The sequence below is a fragment of the Oncorhynchus mykiss genome, chromosome 28 (assembly GCF_013265735.2).
Source record: "Oncorhynchus mykiss isolate Arlee chromosome 28, USDA_OmykA_1.1, whole genome shotgun sequence".
In the NCBI taxonomy this organism is placed as follows: domain Eukaryota; kingdom Metazoa; phylum Chordata; class Actinopteri; order Salmoniformes; family Salmonidae; genus Oncorhynchus; species Oncorhynchus mykiss.
The window spans coordinates 13,678,388-13,697,895 of NC_048592.1; the positions used below are offsets into that span (position 1 = coordinate 13,678,388).

The 19,508-nt window shown below is 44.5% G+C and overlaps 1 protein-coding gene across 3 annotated transcripts in view; it reads right to left on the reverse strand.

The window, feature by feature from the left end:
• The window catches only part of LOC110508590 (arf-GAP with GTPase, ANK repeat and PH domain-containing protein 3), a 222,118-nt gene that overhangs the window by 133,098 nt on the left and 69,512 nt on the right, over window positions 1–19,508 (reverse strand). Inside the window, exon 1 of one of the 3 annotated variants that reach the window (XM_021589214.2) lies at window positions 509–3,242. The exons of 1 other annotated variant lie outside the window; for it this stretch is intronic. In XM_021589214.2, coding sequence (XP_021444889.2) covers window positions 509–2,243 — 1,735 coding nt within the window. In that variant the 5' untranslated portion in view covers window positions 2,244–3,242. Of the gene's footprint in view, window positions 1–508; window positions 3,243–19,508 lie in introns of those variants that run through there. One more of the 3 variants, XM_036966890.1, reaches the window with a different exon arrangement.

Sequence of the window (19,508 nt, forward strand, 5' to 3'; positions counted from 1 at the left end):
ATAGTACAGTACCAACCACCCATACTGTTACTAACCAAACAGCTAATGTTAACTTAAAGCATCATAAAACGGACAAGGCAAACTCATATGAGAGAACAGGCAAGACCCTCATCTCTCTCGGTAGAAGTAATCCAAATGACATGCATACACTCTGTGATGCAAAAAGTTTTCAGTAATTACTAGCCAAATAAGAACACAACTGTATTTGAAACGGAATGCGTGGAGGGAAAAGTACATTAACAAAACGCAAAAGCTAAAAGAGGAATGGTTTCTAACCTCTGGGGCCCGAAGCCTTGAAATGCCACCTCATCCTAAACTTTCCCTTCCATGTGTTTTCAATTTGCCCTTTTTCCTAAGAGCAGCATACCCCTGTTCTTGTTGAACTATAAAAAGGGAACTTTTTTTCACAGAGTGGTTGAGGGGGGGGGGGGGGGGGGGGGGGGGCTGTACAGAACTCGGGGCAATAAGTGCTTAGGAATATATTCATCAATCTTACAGGGAATCTTACCTTGACCTTTGCTGCAGTCGATGCCTGCCAGAGTCTCTATGGAAACTAACTGAGGCTTTTTATTCCCAGCCAGGGGATATTTGCCAGTCTCTTTGCTCAGGGGTTGGGGCTGGAGTTTACATTTACCGTTGGGCGGTTGTTGCTGCTCCTTCCTCCTAAAGTGGCTGGCTATGAGCTGCCACACGCTGGGCTCTTCATGGGCTGGTTTAGTGGAGGAGGACAGTCTGGCTGGGTAGAGGGGCACCTCCATCCCCTTGACCTTGCCCTGGCTGTGGTACTGAATGTTCTGCATCCCTCCATCATTGTCCCTCTCGTAAGGGGGTTGCAGGGACCTCCCGGTGAGGTAGGAGAAGGGCCGCGAGGGGAGAGATGTCTCTTGCCCGATACTTTTAGTGCGTGAGCGTTCCTCTGCCGTCACTTCGGATATTTCCACTCTCCCCCGCGTCCGGTTCCTCCTGATCCGCAAACTGAGACTCCGGCGTAAGGAGCTCAGGGTCTTCTTGGGGACGTCCAGCCTGCTGGGAGGCTTGGAACATGGGGCTCGGGCTCCCTCCTTATCCTTCTCCTTGTCCTGGGCTGGTCGGCCAAAGATCCTCCAGCGGCCGAATAGACCTCTAACCTGGCTTCCCCTATGGCTATCCAGCTCGTCCTGAGACCCAGAGGCCTTCTTCCTCAGCTCCAACATTGTCATACTGACTGGTCTCTGTTTCCAGGTCTGCTGCAGGACCCTGGGGACCACCTTCTCCTCAGCCACTGTCCGCTGAGGGAGCACCCCCGGCTTGAGGCCGTCCACCGCCCGCAGCTCTGCCCTCCTGGTCCAGCACTGCTGGGGGGGACCGTCCAGAGATCCTGTAGCCACCCTTCTGGAGCTCTGCTGGGAGTGGGACCTGTGGGACCCAGGCTGCGACAGGGCAGGGTTGAGGTTGGGGCCTCCCAGCATGCACACACTCCTGGGCCTCCTGGGTTTGTCTGTTCTGTCCTGGTCACTCAGCGAGCCTCGTTGCTGCCAGGCTGGGGCTCCATACATGCTCACCACCCTCCTGCTGTCTGGCGCAGCACTGTCCTGGGATGGCTTCCTGCGGAGCACTGCCCGGGGTAGACGGCCACCGCCGGCCAGAACACCACCATTATGCCCAAGGAGAGACCCTTCGTACTGGGGAGAAATGTCCTGTCCCTGGGTTTCTACCTGGGTCTTCTGTTGCTCTGGAGCTGCTGTGGCTGTATCTACCTCTACTCCTACCGCTGTAGTCTCCCAGTCTGACTGAGAAGGTTGGGCTGCTGCTGGAGCTGCTGAGTTATTGGAGGGCTGTTGCAGTTGGAGAAACCGGTCCGTTGTCATTTCCCCCCCATCCTCCTTCTCTACCTCCTCCTCCTCCTCCTCCTGCACTGCATCCTCCCTCCTCCTCTCCACTCTGCCTGTGTGGCTCAGGGAGGGCCACCTGCCAAGATCCTGCCGTATCCTGCCCAGGCTGAAGCGTCCCTCCTCCCCCTGCAGCGCCTGCTGTCGTGCCCTAGTGCTCCTGGCTGCAGGATGACTTTGCTCAAGTGCGGCATATCGGGTGGCCTGACCCGCCACCGACCTCGAACCCACCTCCTCACGGCCCAGAGTTCCATTCAGGATGACATAAATGTGGTCCACCGCGGTCTTACCTCCTCCTGACTGGTGGGCTGTGACAGCTTTACTTGTGGCCCCGGGGATAGTCCGCTCCGTTGCCTGACTGCTCAGTAGTAGCATGGCACGGCCCTGCACTCCCCCCCACACACACACACAGGCATGCACAATCTAGCCCAATTGAAACACACACACGCATGTGCACTCACACTCCTCTCCCCAGTGTGGTGGTGTTTACGGTTGCTCTCCGAGTCCCTCACTTCCAGGCTGCATTCCAACCCCAGGCATAATCCTTAACCTTTGACATGAAAAAAATAATGATAATAAGTCAAACAAGCCTGAGCAAAGCTTCTGTGCCAGCTGCATAACCCTAGAGCCTTATACTCCGCATTCAACAGCAGCACCGCAACAGGCTGCAGGACAGTGGGTCACTGGCTGCACTCTCTCCTCATTTCTACTTTGTTCCACTTGTACCTGTCCGACGTGAGGGTGAGCAACAGCTAAAACAACCCTTCCAGTGTTTGCCTTGGAACAACCAAATGCATGTTGGTCATACCTGCGAGGCCTTGAGCAAAATTTGAAAAACTGAGACATCCTCTCCTTCTTGGCAAGTTGTGAGTTATGAGCAATCCCTTTTCTGCCGACCGGCGCAGACAAAACTCTTCATCTCCGAGCCCTTGCCTGCTGCACATAGCTTGAGGGAGTATGTCTGTTTGAACTTTCCAGTAGCCTCCCTACCCCTCGGGACAGTTGGAAAACAAGGACCGGATCCAAACGGGGTCGTCGCTCAGCATTAAAGCACACTAACTCCCTGAACCGAGTTTCCCCTCGGGATCTCTAGAGGCATTTCAGCCCCAACAGAGTAAAATGGACGACGGTGAACAGTAAGAATAGGATCCAGGGAAGAGGGAGCTTAGCATCCACTGCTGCTGCTGCTGCTGCAGTCAACAAAGGCAGGATCTCCAAAACAAACTGCTATGAAAGAGAACTGTGTCTCCAGGGCCTCTCTCGGCCTCCCTCCCTCTGTCTTTCCCTCTCTTCCTCTCTCTACCTTTCCCCGTCTCCCTTTCGCTCTCTCTCGCCCAGTCTCACTTTCCATCAAGTTCTCTACAACCAAACAAACGGGGAGGAGGGACACAAAAAAAAGGCTGAGATTTTCCCATGGCTCACGAGAGGAGGAGGAGAAACAGGGAGTGGAAGTACCAGTGAATTCCTGGTACACAGCATCCATATATCCAGGTTTTAGACGCTACTTAAAGCACTGCTAATCCTAGGGTCTGCCAAAGGCAGACTACATGGGTCGCACACAGGTGGGTCGGATAGCTTTAAAAGGGCAAGATTAGGGGGGAAAAAAATTCTGTAGCTCTCACTGTAAAAAACAAACACTAGGAAAGCTCAAGGCAGAGTAGCCTAATTGTGTGAAAGTAAGATGAATCACAGTCACCTAACCCGACAGCGCTAAATGTAGATACATTTTATGGCAGGGGGCATTTTATTTTTTTTACAGTTTTGTTAATTACTGAAAGACTTAGTTAGTGACGACTTTTGTATGAAAACAAACTAATAATAATCCCAAATCTGTTTTTTTGGGGCCATCTCTGACGAAGTAAATTAACCTTTTGAGGGGAACAATTTAATAGCTCGTAAGTCATTGTTAGTAACAGATTGGTTGCAATAAACGTGTTATTTTAATGTCATTTCACTGATTAATTTGCCACATTCCAGCTCTACATTCTGCTTTGGCAGAGCTTTTGGTGTTCAATTAGGCTTGGCCAATCAAATGGGAACCAGTCAATAACGGCACAGTACAAATTCAATATTCTTATCTTCGTGGGACACTGAGGCAATTGATGGTGTCAAAAGCAGTACAACATGGAGGTTACAGAGGGAAACATACTGTTGAGGGCCACTAGAAAATAGCCTCACTTTAGACGAAGCCCCTTTATAAGTAGGCTAGAACTGCAAAAATAAGGTACCTGATTTTGGAACACACCTTGAGAATTCTTTCAAAAAAATCTATACATGGCACCAAAAAAACGGAATATATTATGGTAAATCTTTAGCTGCTTTTATACCTTTTTTTTGTAGTTACATTGTAATTATACTAGTAACAACATTATGTGAACATGTTGTTATAAAATACTATAGTAATTAGTCATCAGAGCACATGTAGAGAACCAGGGTTGTACGAGGCCATGACTCCGACAGGACATCTGTACAGATTATATCTGACTGACTGCAAAACAGCACCCAGACATCACGTGTCAACTGAATCATACGAAAGGTAAACAACCAACTGTTCTCTATACAGAAAAACACCAGGCCCTTGAAAGATTCAAAACATGTTCTCAAACGGCTGCACTACTGGTGTTCAAAATAGTAATAGCCTATTTTTGACAAAACGTGACTTTATACCTAACATGAAAACTATTTCTCCATCTAGGTGTTAGCAAGTGTCGTTATTGCATAACGTGAGTAGAAACGGAGTATGAGAAATAGTGTGGTAGAAGTGGTGGATGTACTCACAATCATACAGTACAATGGTCACTGTCATCTCATACACCGTCATGCCATTGTCTGGTACAGTTTATTGTTATGTGGTGAAGGCCCCCTTCAAGACCTCCCAAGCATATTTCCAGGAAGTCTGGGTTGTGGATACCGCCTTTCAGACAGGTTTCTCAAATACGAAACAAGCCAAAGGTTTTCTGATTTTGCAAAAATATCCTCACAAAAGCACAAGGTAAATGTTCATAAAATGGTCAGAGGCAAATTGAATGAAAACACTGCTCAAATAATAGCTAGCAAATAGATTCATACTCCAGATAACAACTGCTTTGAGAGCTTGCTGCTTCAACTCAGCTGTTAGTCATAACGATCTGCTGACCTGTTGCTGCGCAGCGTGTCGTGTACAGGTTTCTGTTACCTGTGTCCAGGTAGGCAGGGTTGGACATAACCTGCGTCTCATTAGCCAGTAGACAGTCCTCTTCACTCCAGTGGATGTGGTGGTGCCTGTTCCGTCTGCGGCCCCCGAAACACAGCATCATTGTCCCAGACTTTCAAGGGGCACGACTTCACTTACTTGTCTTATTCCTTCCGCTCCTAGCGGAGCAAAGGGCCCACAAGCCACAACCGAACCATACAAATTCACCTTCCAACCCTCACGCTTCAAAATGACTGACAACCCAGCTCCTATTTTCCATCATCATCTTGTTTCTTTTTCCCTAATTTCTTTCATATTCTCTCTCTTTCCTCTCAGGTTTCTATTTCAACTTCCACTGGAGACAAACTCTGGATCCAAAAGATAGTAATTGCCCTGGTCCTGTGTATGATGTAGTCGCAGGAGACTTCGTGGCAGACAGCTCTGAAGTGTTGTGGTTGGGCTGAGTTGTATCCTAACACACTGACCTGGTCAGGAAGACGACAACCATGCATCAGGTGATGGAACTCGGATCCGTTTCCTCCTCCTGGTAATCCGCTGAGCTGAGGAGGAGGGGTCTATAGGGCCTATACCTAAAACAACACTCTGATTGGATTATTAGGCTAATCCTTTGCCCCATGGCCAGAATGGAGATCCATTAATAAGCTCTGGTCAGCCATAGGATCTCTCATTCTTCGTCCATACCCTCATGGCAACAGAGGACAAGCTGTGTTGTGTGTTTCTCTCTCTTCTCTCTCACTTTGTAGACAGAGTGCTGCTACACACATCCTGTAGCCCAGGTCCTGTAACTCTTGACAGACTGGCCATGTCTGGGGGGTTTTCAATGAGAGTCAGTTTGTGTGTGTGTGTGTGTGTGTGTGTGTGTGTGTGTGTTCTCATTTGTCCTAGTCACTAACCACGTATCCATCCAACCTATTCATGTGGAAGAATTACCTGACGCATGAAAAAAAAGTTGTGACCACGCTGATGGAAACAATTTTATAAACGCCAACAAACAAATTTGTTCGACATGGTGGGATATTTTTGTGTAGGTAAAATTAATTACGCAGGAAATTGAGGTGGAAGTGCCTTTATGTGCAAATATTGATATAATAACCATCGTATCGAGGTAACCTTGAAGTCAAACAATGATACGTTGTGTGGTCCTCCCACTACGACACGGGAAAGCATACAGTTTATTAAGCTACAGACTAAATACATTCTGAACTTCACAGGGTGGTGAATCTGCAAGGCGACGAGCTTGATGCTCTTTTCCAATAAATATCGAAGGTCTTAATCTGGTGACGTGATGATCGATGCTTGGCTGCTGCTTGACAAATACTAATTACATCACTGTTCTCCATAATAATCTCAAAATGTAAGTAGCCTACCTGCACTGTGTCTGAGAACTGTTGGTTAAAGCGCCAAGACCAGAGTGGGCACATTTGCTATATATAACCCAACATTTCATTAGAGTTGAAAATGTGATGGAAACCCATTTAACTTGTATTTTTCTTTCGGTACATGGGAATTTAGTGGCAGAAGTTATTTTTATGTGCACTACACACACACTACATCATCACGCACAGACTTTTATCCACAAAAAGTCTGTTTGATGGAAACACATCTCTGGTGGAAAATGTGCATATTGTTTTATGCGGATTTTTGAATTTTGGCATGAAAATCTGTTGTAAATTGGATGGAAACCTAGCTATTATGATGTCTACAGTGTATAATAGCTCAGACACACCGGTAGGACTGTCAAACGTTTGCCTGCCGACAGAACTAAAACACCTCTAAACAGAGTGTTGGCAGTCAATCTCGGTGTTCACGCAGCAAAGACCATGAAGTCATCAGCCACTCAGCCTTGTTAAAATACTCCAAACCAGAAGGTGGCGGTAGCGTAGTTTGGCAAAGCATGTCCGTGTGTGTGTGTTTATGGTGTAGTCAATGTTAGCTAGCTAGCTGCGCAAATGTTGCTATTTCTGTAGAAAGTAGATGTGTGCCAAGTAGTCAGACAAAACGAGTATCGTAACAGATATGGGCAGTTTTCTGGATACGATTAAGATAGTATTTTTGACAGTATTTTTTTTACAATTAACCGTGATCGAAAAAAACATGATTTTCAGATGCCAGCGCGTATCTTTCTCATGTTAGCCAGTCAAGAGAGGTGCTGCGTGGTCTAAACTCAACTGGATAGTTTTCCTGTCTGTAAAGAGAAGGGTGGGCTGTACGTGGCGCAGCGGTCTAAGGCACTGCATCTCAGTGTTCGAGGCATCACTACAGACACATAATGGTTCAAATCCAGGCAGTATCACAACCAGCCGTGATTGGGAGTCCCATAGGGCGGCACACAATTGGCCCAGTGTCGTCCGGGTTTGGCTGGTTGTGAAAGAATAACAATCTGTTATTAACTGACTTGCCTGGTTAAATAAAAAATGTAAACGATCTTGCTGGTATGATTGGATAGAGTGAAGCAGTATTTCTCTGTCCACTCGCTTCATACACTGAACAAAAATATAAAACGCAACAATTTCAAAGATTTTACTGAGGTTCACAGTTCATAAAAGGAAATCAGTCAATTGAAATAAATTCATTAGGCCCTAGTCTATGGATTTCACATGACTGGCAATGCAAATATGCATCTGTTGGTCACAGACACCTTAAAAAAAAAGGTAGGGGTGTGGATCAGAAAACCAGTCAGTATTTTGTGTGACCACCATTTGCCACTTGCAGCGTGACACATCTCCTTTGCATAGAGTTGATCAGGCTGTTAATTGTGGAATGTTGTTCCACTCCCCTTCAATGGCTGTGCAAAGTTGCTGGATATCCGCAGGAACTGGAACACGCTGTCGTACACGTTGATCCTGAGCATCCCAAACATGCTCAATGGGTGACATGTCTGGTGAGCATGCAGGCCATAGAACTTTGACATTTTCAACTTCCAGGAATTGTGTACAGATCCTTGCGACATGGGGCCGTGCATTATCATGCTGAAACAAGCGGCGGATGAATGGCACGTCAATGGGCCTCAGGAGCTCATCACTGTATTCTGTGCATTCAAATTGCCATGGATAAAATGTCATTATGTTTGTTGCTTATGCCTGCCCATACGATAACCCCACCGCCACCATGGGGCACTCTGATCACAACCTTGACATCCAGCAAATCACTCGCCCACACAAAGCAATACAACGCTGTACAGTTGAAACTGAGATTCATCCGTGAAGAGCACACTTCTCCAGTGGTCCAGTGGCCATCAAAGGTGGGCATTTGCCCAATGAAGTAGGTTACAACACCAAACTGCAGTCAGGTCAAGACCCTGGTGAGGACAACAAGCACACAGATGAGCTTACCTGAGATGGTTTCTGACAATTTGTGCAGAAATTCTTTGGTTGCGCAAACACACAGTTTCACCAGCTGTCCGGGTGGCTAGTCTCCAACAATTCCACATGTGAAGAAGCCAGAATCCTGGCCTGGAGTGGTTACACGTGGTCTGCGGTTGTGAGGACAGTTGGACGTACTGCCAAATTTTCTAAAATATCGATGGAGGCGGCTTATGGTAGAGAAATTAACATTCCTGCAGTCAGCATGCCAATTGCACTCTCCCTCAAAACGTGTGGCATTGTGTTGTGTGACAAAACTAAACACTTTAGAGTGGCCTTCTATTGTTCCCAGCACAAGGTGCACCTGTGTAATGATCATGCTGTTTAATCAGCTTCTTGATATGTGACACCTGTCAGGTGGATGGATTATCTTGGCAAAGGAGAAATGCTCCCTAACAGGGATGTAAAGACCTTTCTGCACAAAACTGGAGAGAAATTATATTTTGTGCATATGGAACATTTCTGGAATATTTTATTTCAGCTCAAGTTTTTTTGTTAAGTGTAATTTCACCCATTCACCTTCATTTCTCTGTTTTGGTCTGATCATTCAGACTGCTGACACCTCCCGTAGCCTGCAATTATGATAAATCAAATGGCAAAGACGTTTGCTATCAAGCAATGTACATTATATCTAACAAGTGGGGTGAGGGTAGGGAAAAAATATGAAATGCCGATGTGCATTCTGACTGATAGCAAACTTGTCAGCCTGCTGCAAGTTGAGGACATACAGACAGGTCAGACATGCCCTAATCTGCAGCTTGTTTGGTCTATAAAAGGGCCATGAAAATGGGGCCAGAGGAGATTTTTTTACGGTCGCCATTTTACGGTCTCCCAACCAATTGTGCTATTATGTGTTTTTTATCGCAATATTTGTAAATTATTTTGTACATAATGTTTCTGCAACCGTATCTTACGGAAGAAAAGAGCTTCTGGATATCAGGACAGCGATCACTCACCTCGGATTAGACAAAGATTTCTTCAACAACAACAACAACAACAACAACAAGCAGGACTCACACAATATTCTCCAAACACCCCACAGGCCAGACATCCCAATTATTCACAAAAGGAAGCGACGCAGAGGACGAAGAGCCGGATGCCTCGTCGGGACCCACAGAAGACAACTAGGAAAGCTACCATTACCGTCAACATTACTCGCCAACGTGCAATCATTGGATAATAAACTAGACGAGGTACGATCACGAATATCCTACCAACGGGACATCAAAAACTGTAATATCCTATGTTTCACGGAATCGTGGCTGAATGACGACATGGATATTCAGTTAGAAGGATATTCAGCTAGCAGGATATACGCTGCACCGGCAGGATAGAACAGCACACTCCAGTAAGATGAGGGGGGGTGGTCTGTGCATATTTGTAAACAGCAGCTGGTGCACGAAATCTAAGGAAGTCTCCAGATTTTGCTCGCTTGAAGTAGAGTATATTGTGATAGGCCACACTACTTGCCTAGAGAGTTTTTAGTTATACTTTTCATGGCTGTTTATTTACCACCACAGACAGATGCTGGCACTAAGACTGCACTCAGTCAGCTGTATAAGGAAATAAGCAAACAGGAAACCACTCACCCAGAGGCGGCGCTCCTAGTGGCCGGAGACTTTAATGTAGGGAAACTTAAATCAGTTCTACCAAATCTCTATCAACATGTTAAATGTGCAACCAGAGGAAAAAAAAAAATCTAAATCACCTTTACTCCACACACAGAGACGCGTACAAAGATCTCCCTCATCCTCCATTTGGTAAATCCGACCACAACTCTATCCTCCCGATTCCTGCTTACAAGCAAAAATTAAAGCAGGAAGCACCAGTGACTCGGTCTATAAAAAAATGGTCAGATGACGCAGATGCTAAACTACAGGAATGCTTTGCTATCACAGACTGGAACATGTTCCGGGATTCTTCCGATGACATTGAAGAATACACCACATCAGTCACTGGCTTTATCAATAAGTGCATTGAGGACATCGTCCCCACAGTGACTGTACGTACATACCCCAACCAGAAGCCATGGATTACAGGTAACATTCGCACTGAGCTAAAGGGTAGAGCTGACGCTTTCGAGGTGCAGGACTAACCCGGAAGCTTACAAGAAATCTCGCTATGCCCTGTGACGAACCATCAAACAGGCAAAGCATCAATACAGGACTAAGATTGAATCATACACCGGCTTTGACGCTCGTCGGGCGTGGCAGGGCTTGCAAACTATTACAGACTACAAAGGGAAGCACAGCCGCAAGCTGCCCAGTGACACGAGCCTACCAGACGAGCTAAATCACTTCTATGCTCGCTTCGAGGCAAGCAACACTGAGGCATGCATGAGAGCATCAGCTGTTCCGGACGACTGTGTGATCACGCTCTCTGTAGCCGATGTGAGTAAGACCTTTAAACAGGTCAACATACACAAGGCTGTGGGGCCAGACGGATTACCATGACGTGTGCTCCGGGCATGTGCTGACCAACTGGCAGGTGTCTTCACTGACATTTTCAACATGTCCCTGATTGAGTCTGTAATACCAACATGCTTCAAGCAGACCACCATACTCCCTGTGCCCAAGAACACAAAGGCAACCTGCCTAAATGACTACAGACCCGTAGCACTCACGTCCGCAGCCATGAATTGCTTTGAAAGGCTGGTAATGGCTCACATCAACACCATTATCCCAGAAACCCTAGACCCACTCCAATTTGCATACGCCCTAACAGATCCACAGATGATGCAATCTCTATTGCACTCCACACTGCCCTTTCCCACCTGGACAAAAGGAACACCTATGTGAGAATGCTGTTCATTGACTACAGCTCAGCGTTCAACACCATAGTACCCTCAAAGCTCATCACCAAGCTAAGGAACCTGGGACTAAACACCTCCCTCTGCAACTGGATCAGGTAGGTGAGGGGAGGTAACAACACATCTGCCACGCTGATCCTCAACACTGGAGCTCCCCAGGGGTGTGTGCTCAGTCCCCTTTTGCACTCCCTGTTCACCCACGACTGCATGGCCAGGCACGACTCCAACACCATCATTAAGTTTGCTGACGACACAACAGTGGTAGGCCTGATCACCGACAATGGCAAGACAGCCTATAGGGAGGAGGTCAGAGACCTGGCCGGGTGGTGCCAGAATTCCATCAACGTAACCAAGACTAAGGAGATGATTGTGGACTACAGGAAAAGGAGCACCGAGCACGTCCCCATTCTCATCGACGGGGTTGTAGTGGAGCAGGTTGAGAGCTTCAAATTCCTTGGTGTCCACATCAACAACAAATTAGTTTGGTCCAAACACCCCCCAAGACAGTCGTGAAGAGGGCACGACAAAGCCTATTCCCCCTCAGGAAAACGAAAAAGATTTGGCATGGGTCCTGAGATCCTCAAAAGGTTCTACAGCTGCAACATCGAGAGCATCCTGACCGGTTGCATCACTGCCTGGTACGGCAATTGCTCGGCCTCCGACCGCAAGGCACTTCAGAGGGTAGTGCGTACGGCCCAGTACATCACTGGGGCAAAGCTGCCTGCCATCCAGGACCTCTATACCAGGCGGTGTCAGAGGAAGGCCCTAAAAATTGTCAAAGACCACAGCCACCCCCAGTCGTAGACTGTTCTCTCTGCTACCGCATGGCAAGTGGTACTAGGTCTAGGACAAAAAGGCTTCTCAACAGTTTTTACCCCAAGCCATAAGACTCCTGAACAGGTAACCAAATGGTTACCCGGACTATTTGCATTGCGTGCCCCCCCAACCCCTCTTTTACGCTGCTGCTACTCTCTGTTTATCATATATGCATAGTCACTTTAACTATACATTAATGTACATACTACCTAAATTGGCCCGACCAACCAGTGCTCCAGCACATTGGCTAACCGGGCTATCTGCATTGTGTCCCACCACCCGCCAACCCCTCTTTTTACGCTTCTGCTACTCTCTGTTCATCATATATGCATAGTCACTTTAACGATACCTACATGTTCATACTACCTCAATAAGCCTGACTAACAGGTGTCTGTATATAGCCTTTTATTTCTTTACTTTACTTCTTTACCCACACACACACACACACACACACACACACAAAAATAAGTAGAAACGGAGGTTTCTTTGGTACCAGGTCGGTACACAGCAGGTACATCTTTTGTTCTAGTGTAACAGGGTTAGTTATGTTTCCACTTGACACTGAAGAAATACAGTGCCTTGCGAAAGTATTCGGCCCCCTTGAACTTTGCGACCTTTTGCCACATTTCAGGCTTCAAACATAAAGATATAAAACTGTATTTTTTTTGTGAAGAATCAACAACAAGTGGGACACAATGATGAAGTGGAACGACATTTATTGGATATTTCAAACTTTTTTAACAAATCAAAAACTGAAAAATTGGGCGTGCAAAATTATTCAGCCCCTTTACTTTCAGTGCAGCAAACTCTCTCCAGAAGTTCAGTGAGGATCTCTGAATGATCCAATGTTGACCTAAATGACTAATGATGATAAATACAATCCACCTGTGTGTAATCAAGTCTCCGTATAAATGCACCTGCACTGTGATAGTCTCAGAGGTCCGTTAAAAGCGCAGAGAGCATCATGAAGAACAAGGAACACACCAGGCAGGTCCGAGATACTGTTGTGAAGAAGTTTAAAGCCGGATTTGGATACAAAAAGATTTCCCAAGCTTTAAACATCCCAAGGAGCACTGTGCAAGCGATAATATTGAAATGGAAGGAGTATCAGACCACTGCAAATCTACCAAGACCTGGCCGTCCCTCTAAACTTTCAGCTCATACAAGGAGAAGACTGATCAGAGATGCAGCCAAGAGGCCCATGATCACTCTGGATGAACTGCAGAGATCTACAGCTGAGGTGGGAGACTCTGTCCATAGGACAACAATCAGTCGTATATTGCACAAATCTGGCCTTTATGGAAGAGTGGCAAGAAGAAAGCCATTTCTTAAAGATATCCATAAAAAGTGTTGTTTAAAGTTTGCCACAAGCCACCTGGGAGACACACCAAACATGTGGAAAAGGTGCTCTGGTCAGATGAAACCAAAATTGAACTTTTTGGCAACAATGCAAAACGTTATGTTTGGCGTAAAAGCAACACAGCTGAACACACCATCCCCACTGTCAAACATGGTGGTGGCAGCATCATGGTTTGGGCCTGCTTTTCTTCAGCAGGGACAGGGAAGATGGTTAAAATTGATGGGAAGATGGATGGAGGCAAATACAGGACCATTCTGGAAGAAAACCTGATGGAGTCTGCAAAAGACCTGAGACTGGGACGGAGATTTGTCTTCCAACAAGACAATGATCCAAAACATAAAGCAAAATCTACAATGGAATGGTTCAAAAATAAACATATCCAGGTGTTAGAATGGCCAAGTCAAAGTCCAGACCTGAATCCAATCGAGAATCTGTGGAAAGAACTGAAAACTGCTGTTCACAAATGCTCTCCATCCAACCTCACTGAGCTCGAGCTGTTTTGCAAGGAGGAATGGGAAAAAATGTCAGTCTCTCGATGTGCAAAACTGATAGAGACATACCCCAAGCGACTTACAGCTGTAATCGCAGCAAAAGGTGGCGCTACAAAGTATTAACTTAAGGGGGCTGAATAATTTTGCACGCCCAATTTTTCCGTTTTTGATTTGTTAAAAAAGTTTGAAATATCCAATAAATGTCGTTCCACTTTGTGTCCCACTTGTTGTTGATTCTTCACAAAAAAATACAGTTTTATATATTTCTGTTTGAAGCCTGAAATGTGGCAAAAGGTCGCAAAGTTCAAGGGGGCCGAATACTTTCGCAAGGCACTGTATGTATTCAATGTTTACAGTATGTATTCCTATTGGCTGGTTGAATTTACATATCAGTGAGGGTGTTATGCCATTGGTCAGGCTTGCAGGTAGCGGGAGATCGTATGTGTATGGCGCCTGTTAGATATTGAGGGCATCCTGGGGTGTGCTTTTGTATGTTATTGCTGTATGAGCGAGATAGCTAGTATGCTCTAATTATAATTGTTGCATTAGCTTCCTGCTAATTCAGTTATGTCCATGCTAACAGAAATCAAATCAACGAATCTACAGCCATTATAACATACTGTTATCCTGCACATCTATTGTGCTTCCTTGTGTCTATCTTACTTACATGTATTGTATTTTGAACAGTTTTCGTCATTGTTGTTTGATGACTAAATCCCCAGTCTGATATTGACATGCAAGCAACGAATCATGAATCTCCAGCCATCAGCACACTGTTGTCCTGCACATCTAAGGCGCTTCCTCGAGTCTATCGTCAGAATAAACACCAATCTAATGGGATCGTCGGCTGGACAGTCATTTCTTTAAAAACACAAAGTAAGAGAGTTACAATGTATGATCACATCCGTTACACGGGTGCTGAGACCAGTCTTCTGGTCTTCGCTGGACAGCTGGTACACTAGCAAGAGACGGAACGACCTCAGACTGTGACAAGTACCTATAGGCAATCTATAGGCACTCAGATTATCCCTGTTTCATGCTTAAGGTTACCACGGTAAAGCTTTTGTTATGCATACATGTTTGCCTAATTCTCTCCATCGCTCCTGTGTCACAAAGCAAGGGGCACCACGAAGACCAAGGAGCTCTCCAAACAGGTCACGGACAAAGTCGTGGAGAAGTACAGATCGGGATTGGGTTATAAAAATGTTAAAAATCTGACACTTTGAACATCCCATGGAGCAGTATTAGAAGTGGTGGTGGTAGAGGGAATGAGAAAACTCTAGAAAGTGTAGACTTACTTCAAAAGTAATAGAAATAAGTAATAAAGTACAAAAAAATGCAAGACATGCATCATCATGCACAGCATCTCATTTTGTTCTTAATAACTATGTTAGGCCTAGGGGATGAATGTTTAGACAGCCAAATGAATTTCAATTACCAATGAAATAGAAGTAAAAGGCAGTATTAGTCTGGCAAACTAACTCCCTAAAATAAATTTATATTTACACTCTGCAAACTGTACCTTCAATTAAATTATGGAATCTGTCAGAAATAAATGTCCCTCTCTGAAGGAAGACAGTTTTCACTTTGAACCAACTTGAGGGCTTTGGGCTATCTTCAGGGAAATAGCATCTCCTGCATTTAATTCAGCACAGGTCTAATTAAATAGTTATATAAAAACTCATTATGGCCCTCTCGCTCTCTACTATGTGAAATGCCAGACGGGAGCAGTACATCTCACCACCAGAGGGCAGTCACATCCCTCTGACTGCTGTTGGATCCAGTCTTCTTCTAGGGCAACTCTGCTGCTTGAGACACTGTTCAAAGGCTTCTGTTCTGTTACATAAGCCCACCCTTTAACAGTCTAGGTAGCTCTGCTCTGCCAAGGATGAGAATCTAGAGCATGCAGCCAGTTTGCACTGAGTTGAGTGTCATGACGACAATAGAAGCGAAGCCAGAGGGTGAGCAGGTAGTGAGGTGATTTTACAGTGCCTTCAGAAAGTATTCATACCCCTTGACTTATTCTACATTTTGTGTTACAGCCTGAATTCAAAATCAATACAAAAAAAGTATCACCCAACTACACACAATACCAAAGTGACAATGACAAAGTGAACACTTGTTTTCAGACATTTTCTCAAAATGTATTGAAACTTAAATTTACAAGTATTCACAACCCTGAGTCAATACTTCGTAGAAGCACCTTTAGCAGTGTTTATAGCTCTTTTTTTTATTTATATTTGTTTAATTTCACCTTTTATTTAACCAGGTAGGCTAGTTGAGAACGAGTTCTCATTTGCAACTGCAACCTGGCCAAGATCAAGCAAAGCAGTTAGACACATACAACAACACAGAGTTACACATGGAATGAACAAACATACAATCAATAATACAGTAGAAAAATCTATATACAGCATGTACAAATGAGGTTGGATAAGAGAGGTAAGGCAATACATAGGCCATGGTGGCGAAGTAATTACAATATAGCAATTAAACACTGGAATGGTAGAATGTGCAGAAGATGAATGTGCTAGTAGAGATACTGGGGTGCAAAGAAGCAAGATAAATAAGTCTAAGTAAGTCTAAGAGCTTTGCACACCTGGATTGTGGAACATTTGCCCATTATTCTTTTCAAAATTCTTCAAGCTCAAATTGCTAGACAACCATTTTCAGGTTTTGCCATAGATTTTCAAGTAGATTTAAGTCAAAAATGTAACTTGGCCACTCAGGAACATTCACTGTCTTCTTGATAATCACCTCTAGTGTAGATTTGGCCTTGTGTTTTAGGTTATTGTCCTGCTAAAAGGGGAATTAATCTCCCAGTGTCTGGTGGAAAGCAGACTGAACCAGGTTTTTGTCTAGGAATTTGCCTGCGTGTGGCTCAATTCCATTTATTTTGTATTCTGTAAAACTCCTCAGTTAACCTTAACAATTGCAAGCATACCCATAACATGATGCAGCCACCACTATGCTTGAAAATATGGGGAGTGGTACTCAGTAATGTGTTGGATTGTATTTGCCCCAAACACAAAACTTTGTATTCAGGACAAAAAGTTAATTAATTTGCCACATTTTTTGCAGAATTACTTTTGTGCCTTGTTGCAAACAGATGCAAGTTTTAAAATATATTGTATTTATTTTGTGAAGGCTTCCTTTTCACTCTGTCAATTAGATTAGTAATGTGGAGTTACTACAATGTTGTTGATCCATCCTCAGTCTTCTCCGATCACATCCATTCAACTCTGTAACTGTCTTAAAGTCACCATTAGCTTCATGGTGAAATCCCTGAGCGGTTTCCTTTCTCTCCAGCAACTGAGTTAGGAAGGACATATGTATCTTCGTAGTGACTGGGTGTATTGATAGACCATCCAAAGCACAATTAATAACTTCACCATGCTCAAAGGGATATTCAATGTTTTTTTCTTCTTCTATCCATCAACCAATAGGTGTCCTTCTTTGCGAAGCATTGGGAAACCTTCCTGGTCTTTGTGGTTGAATCTGTGTTTGAAATTCACTGCTCGACAGAGGCACCTTACAGATAATTGTACGTGTGGAGAGTTGAGGTAGTCTTTCAAAAATCATGTTAAATACTAATATTGCACACAGTGAGTCCATGCAACTTATTATGTGACTTGTTAAACACATTTTTACTCCTGAACTTATTCAGACTTGCCATAACAAAGGGGTTGAATTCTTATTAAATGTTTATTAATTTGTAAACATTTTGTAAATCCACTTTGACATTATGGGGTATTGTGTGTGTGTGTGTGTAGGCCAGTGACCTACACACACACCCCTCTATCCATGGCATGTGCTACTCATTGAACAGGCTGATCGGATATAACATAATGTGGGTCTAACACTTACACTGCACAATGTATCCCTTTTATATAGCCAGCACTATACAGTAGGCTGTAACTCATAGGCAAAGCCTCAAATCAACCAGCAGACAACATTCTGGAAGTTATAGGCCATAGATCCTACAAATGTCTACAACTGTAGTCTAGCAGATGTATGATGTGTTGTCTCCTCGCGACCCTCAGTTTTAGGATGAGTTGAGTCAGTGTGAAAATGACAGACACACGCTGTTCCACTGACAATCAACAGCAGGCTGCTTCCTGGCCGGGTGGAAGAGGAGAGGAGAGGAGACCGTGGCTATCAGTATTCAGCATCCCCATTAGCACCATCATCATTGTGACACAGGAACTACATATGTACAGACGTTGATCCCTCATGCACTTTGTCTCCTAGCTAATGACTGACCTCACACACCTGCACAGTGGTAGGCTGACTACTGATGGAACCCATACAGTACATTACAATTATATGATTTTCAGAAACTCAAGGGTTGCTTTGGAAATCTCGGTTCTCAAAAAATACGAGTGAGATATCTCACTATGGGATTCAGTCCAGGCGGATCACTACTAGGAAGAACCAATCACACAACGTCTGTCGGAGACAGACAGGTTAAGTGGTGAAATAGATGAGCCCCTCCGTCCTTATAAGGCGCCACTCGCCCATCCTCTGGTCATTACATGTTGTTGTTTTTTTAAACATAGGTCTGATCTCCTTCGGTATTTTGTTATTTTCATGACAGGACAGTAGGAAGCAGAGAGAGACAGGTATGTACAGGGAGACAGAGAGGAAGGGCACAGATAGTTGCCGAGGCTCGAACGCCTGTCACCAGGGTCGGCAAATGTGGTCGGCAGTGTTGGGTATTTTATTTTCTAAATGTATCCGTTAGTTACTAGTTACCTGTCCAAAATTGTAATCAGTAACGTAACTTGGATTACCCAAACGCAGTAACGTAATCTGATTACCTTTAGTTACTTTTAAGAGGCATTAGAAGAAAAACATGAATATTACCAATTGAATGACATCTACTGCAGGAAAAATCTATGTTAGAGTTTACATAGCTGACCATAAATGGATGTTACATTTTACTTTATGGGTTGGTTATGTAGGCTTCTTCTAACCCATTGCTTTCTACTACAGATAATAATATGATTAGGCTGTAAGCCTGTCTTCAAATTAAAAACCAAAGTCTCAGATTTCCAGTCATTCAAATGAACTTAATACCCCTTGATCTTCAAGAATAGGACTTGGAAAATATGGATTACTTAAAGTGTTTAATTTGAGCATAACTCCAAAACTAAGGACTTATTAGCTACTCTGTTCTTTATGATTTTCTTGTCATGGAGGACCGATTGGGTTCATTGCGTCGAGATTGAAATAAAATACTGCTCTTGGAATGGCATGCTTTGAGCCCCACCTAGAAGTGGTATTTGCATGTGAAAAATGGATGCCATATGATGCATTTTCTATTGGCCCTTAAGATATTGCAATAATTTGCTACTGTTTAAGGTCTATCAAAAGTGTGCAAGTTCGAGCATGTGTCCGTTAGGCCTATAAAAAATAATGTTCATCAGCACAAATTAGATTGAGCAATACAAGTCTGACTCTAGGTCTCCTTAAATTAAACTCCTTTTTGACAGTATGGAGCACAATACCATGGAGGAGTTTAGAAGTGTAGAACTCCCACAAACTTTTATTCCATATGCTGGGATCAGTATTATTCAGCTGTTGCAAGAGCACATTTTTCAGTGGCT